General features: G+C 36.9%; 1 protein-coding gene across 1 annotated transcript; it reads right to left on the bottom strand.

The window, feature by feature from the left end:
• Positions 1,170 to 4,631, bottom strand: LOC18613529 (putative indole-3-acetic acid-amido synthetase GH3.9). The gene is made up of 4 exons (XM_007050804.2): positions 4,308 to 4,631; positions 4,084 to 4,185; positions 2,216 to 3,039; positions 1,170 to 1,944 (listed from the first exon to the last, which is right to left on the bottom strand). The coding sequence occupies exons 1-4, from the start codon at positions 4,595 to 4,597 to the stop codon at positions 1,373 to 1,375; spliced, it is 1,788 nt and encodes a 595-aa protein (XP_007050866.2). The 5' UTR covers positions 4,598 to 4,631; the 3' UTR covers positions 1,170 to 1,372.

Below are 4,929 nucleotides of genomic sequence, written 5' to 3' on the forward strand. Positions count from 1 at the left end.
ACTACTATTCAATCTATTAAAAAGAACAAAAATAACCAATTTAATATTTATGCAACCACAACATTGAACCTACTCGATTTAGTTTATATTATTTAATTCTACATATTAAATTAAAATTTTGCTCCAAAGAAATGTATTTATTCCAACTTTTTTTTTTGAAAAAAGGCTATTTATTCCAACTTTAACTACCCAATTCTTTTACTTTTATTTTTCATTCAAAAAATTAAATATAAATGCTGCAGCATGACACGAGTTGGTTACTAGATCACACTAAAGCTCATGTCTTTGCACTGCATGATGGAGCAAACCCCGTATGCAATCAATAGTTACTGCCTGCAGGAGTCAAATTCTTTTACATTTTTTTTTGCACCAATTCTTTTACATTATGTTTGTAAATAGGGTAAAATATCCTTATCTCTTTAAATTTTACTTATAATTACATGTGGATTCATTAGTATTAAAAATAAACAGTTTGCCTTAACTATATAAACGACGTTAACAACAAACATGTAATGTCTAAAATGCCCATCACATAAAAAGTATAAACACAAAAACGTGTCAATAGCTCTTTGAGTATCAATCACCTTTAATTCTCATAATTCAACAATGTCAAGTTCTCGCAACAAGCTTTAAAACTCAAAACTTAGATCAAACATGGGTTTATATTTGTAAACCCATAAACAAATACGAAAAATCAACTCAACAATTCAACTTTTATTTTCTCTTCCCACTTTTCAACCTCACTTTGAATCACCAACCAAAAATTAGACATGGGCTTATTATTTCTCTTCACAAGTCGATTCTAAATTGGAGTGCCAAAAATCAACAAATCTAGAGCATTTCAATAATGAAATCTAGATTTTAAGAGAGTTTTAGTTTCTGACTGATTTAAAGTGAATGGCAAAATTATTCTAAAAATGTTGCTACATCATTAAAGAATGAAAACTCTAATGGATTTACGTGGAATTATGAACAAAATTTAAAGAGGTAAAAATATTTGATCCAAAATTCAAACTTGAAATGACTTCTCAGATACGGCGCAATAAAAAATTAACAATGTGAAAGAAGTTCTGCTCCTACTATCATTATCTAATGCATCTCATTAATTACCTTAATCCAAGAATGATATGAAAAAGTTAAAAAGTTATAAATCTGTTGATCTTTTGTCATCAATATGATAAAAATCTAAGGTAGACATATTCAATTGCAAATAAGACGAAGATTACAGGTTGACCGATGGGGCAAAGCAGTAGTATCTAATTATAACGAACTGGACCATCCCATTGCTTTTGATGCAACCCCAATTAGAAACTACAAAAACGATTTAGCTAGCTAGATTGAGAAGATAAACGGAACCAAACATAACGAAGTATTACCCATTCAAGGGGATCCACTTGGGATCTCTAGGACTGCATAATGATGCCAGGACATGAGAATTAAGCAGCTTAAGAGCAGTATGAGACTTGATGCACCTTGGTGTTTTATACTGATTGATTGAGCCCCCTTGGCTGATGAAGAAATCCATCAATGCCTCAAATGTTCCAGGCGCAACCACCCGTATCTCAAGTGGTCCCACAGTCTTTTCCCTGCTACGGCATTGCCTATATACAAAATCCAGCTCTTCTTCCACAGTGATGCAACATTCTTCTAGCACCTTAGCATCGATAGAGGTGGATGAGTCTACCATTTGGATTTCCCAGAAGAGTACATAATGTCCAGGGACAGAGGACGTATCAGCATAGCTGGTGTATTCCACAAGCAGAGCGTTGTAGGGTTCTAACAATCTTTTTGCTATGGTGACGCTTCTGTGAAGATCTACCTCGTTGGTTTTGTCATTGTCGACACTAAGCACAACATTTCTCCTGCAGATGAATCGGAATTGTGGGGCTTGATTGTGAAATCCAGTCACGTGGAGCACATCTCCAATACGATATCGACACAGACCTGAATCATGAATAAGCTTCAAGTAGTTCAGATGGTGACAACTACGACAGCAACATGCAGGGACATGTATTTCTGTTCTAGAAAAGACTTGTTAAATTGCGACTAACAAAAGCAAGTCTGTTATCAAGCAAACTAAAGGAAACATGAGTTTTCTTGTTGGAATTAACTTGAATTTGAAAACTGAAGCACATAGAATGATTGAGATACTTTTTTGGGTGAAGTAATCGCCTTAACAAGAAACAAATGGTTTTAAAGAATCTTTTATTCTTACCAGAAAAAGTAGTAACCACCAATTCGTAATAGAAGCCGACTTTAACATTCACCAAATCCACGAGCCTGTCATTTGGAACCTCCTCCTCTTCACCTACGTCTAGGGAAAGTGTTCCATTTTCTCCCAAAGGTAAAAATTCAAAGTAACCCATGTTAGGCAAGAGGGTAAATGCTACTTCTGCAGGGTCACACAAGGGCTTCAAGTTGATTCCAAAGTAACACTCAGAGGAAGCATACATAGTACAGACCAAGGGCAACTTCCCTGCACTGTAAAACTCAAGAGCTGGTATATACTGTGCCATGGAGCCGGTGACTACAGCCTCAATGTACTTGGCCCTAGGCCAAAGGTGACACAGGATTCCCTTCCAAGATGGACAGCTACAAATGCCCTCAATCTCATCAGCTAGATGGGGGTTAGGTGATGTTAGTATGGTTGTCATTGATGACCGGCATGCAGGGTCTACGATCGCAAGGTCAAGCTGGCCAGTGCGGATGTCATTGCATAGTTGAACCCATTTACGCTCAAGAAAAGAGATGGCCCGGAGAAGAGCAGACGCAAATACTGCCCCTAGCCTCATGACCTGGTGTCGATGGACTAGACCAGCTAGCAACTGGCAGTACATGCTTTGGCTGCTATCATTGCACAAGATGGCTTGATCAGGGCTTGTAAAATCGTTAAATGGGTCTCGTGTTCGGCACTTGAAGTGCTTGCTCTTGTAGTAGCTAGTGAGCACGGTTCGAAATGGCAGGCCACAGGGTGTAGACATTTCAGCCTTGACAAAGTAGAGATACATGGCCTTGCCCTCATCAAGACCACAAATGTACCTGAAAGTAAAAATGTCAAGACAGGCATCATTTTAACCAAAGTATCTGCATTTTATTGGATAAATTGACCTTAGTGTGCGCTTACTTGGAAATTCTTTATTTAGTTCTGAATCTTTCTTATGATCATTATATACGAGACAATATACTAGTGCTTTCGTTAACCTGAATGCAAAAGGTGCAGTCTCACTACATAAAAGTCTCAATGCAGATGGGTGCAAGTTCTTTTCATGCATTACACGCCAACTTGCACTGATAACATGAGCTAAATTCTAAAGAGTAAGAAACTTGTGAAAGGATAAAGTTCTTTACACTCCCTCGCTCTCTCTTCTTTCCTCTCCAAAACAAAAACAACACAGCCAACGGATTTCACATGCAAGTACAAAATCCTTATCACACTTTTCTTTTTCTGTCAAAAGCAAGAGATCGAGTCGAAACGGTGAGATGAGGGACTAAAACAAATTATACTTATATTTTCTGACTCACAATGAGTCGGATATTGTGGGTAGACCCAGGTGCTTTCACTTTTAAGAGGCTTTCTCATGCAACAGTTCCCACATGAGTCATCTGTAGTATTTTGCTTTAACCTGAACAATTTTGATGGCTTCATGTTCAACTTAAGTAGGTTATTTTCTAAAAGTTCCGAGTTTGCAGCAAATTCTTCTCACAATCTCTTTAATGGATAGTAAAGTGTACCCTTCAAGCACTACATAAGACAGCTTTATCTGCATCTCATCATATCTCATCCTTAGACTTGCTTAGAATGGAGAATCCAAATCTTATGCTCGATATGCAAGATTTAATGAACTTCTAAACAAAAAATACGGGATAACATCTTCCATACAATAAAGTGATAGAAGTCACTTCAAGAAAGAATATTGCTGAGGACATCCTTCCAAGAGGATGATAAATTGCTCCACAATCCACTCCACACACGTCAACAAACACATAATGCACAAAAGCATGCACACAGAGCCACAGACACATTGCTGCAATTAATGGAAAACAATATAAAAAATTTAAAAAAGGAAAAAGATGTAAGCTAACTGGTTCATAATTGGCATGATGAGATTATAAAGAAAGGTTCGACGGTCAAGATCTTCTGCTATTGATGGCATTAATTTAGGCTCTCCAGCAGAAGTCCCTGAGCTGCAAATTGAGGAACATGCTTCAATTAACTTTCGACGTAGGACAGAAAACATTTTCAAAAGTTAAAATTTAAGAACAAACAATAATGGTGCAAAGAATGGAGACAGTGAGAAAGAGGAAACCTGCACAGCATTTCAGTTATGGGCTGACCAGTAATAAGGGAAGAGCCTTCACCATTAGCAATTCTCTGGATATAGGGATAGATATTCTTGTAGGTAATAACCGGGACACAACGTTTAAACTCAGAAACATCTTTAGATCCTTTCATATACTTATTCAAATACTCGGTTTCCACGTTTTGCTTTATGATTTCTTTCAGGATGCCATCCTGAACTTCAGCAGCCTCTGCCGTTAACTTTTCGATCTCCTTCAAGGCATCCTCACCCTTATACTCCAGTTTCTTCCCATCCATGCTATGATTAAAAAACAGTGAGTAGGAAGTTTAAAGAAAAAATAAGAAGAGCAATACTTATGATCACAACTAGCAAGCTAGAAGGTCTATATATAATAAGTTTGGTTTTGTCATGTTCCTGTTGAATGATGGACATATTTTCTCTGTACATCATTACAGGCCGATCAGAAGGATATTGTGCTGATTTCATCTGTACTGTGGACCCTCACTTGTTTTTCTTGATTAGAAAACAATGACTTGATCATCCAACAATATAGTGGAAATGTTTTTAATAAATTAGACAATGATTTAATTAAATAGCCCATTATTTAACGCAATGATTCAAGAGAGAA

The sequence above is a fragment of the Theobroma cacao genome, chromosome 1 (assembly GCF_000208745.1).
Source record: "Theobroma cacao cultivar B97-61/B2 chromosome 1, Criollo_cocoa_genome_V2, whole genome shotgun sequence".
Taxonomy (NCBI): Eukaryota; Viridiplantae; Streptophyta; class Magnoliopsida; order Malvales; family Malvaceae; genus Theobroma; species Theobroma cacao.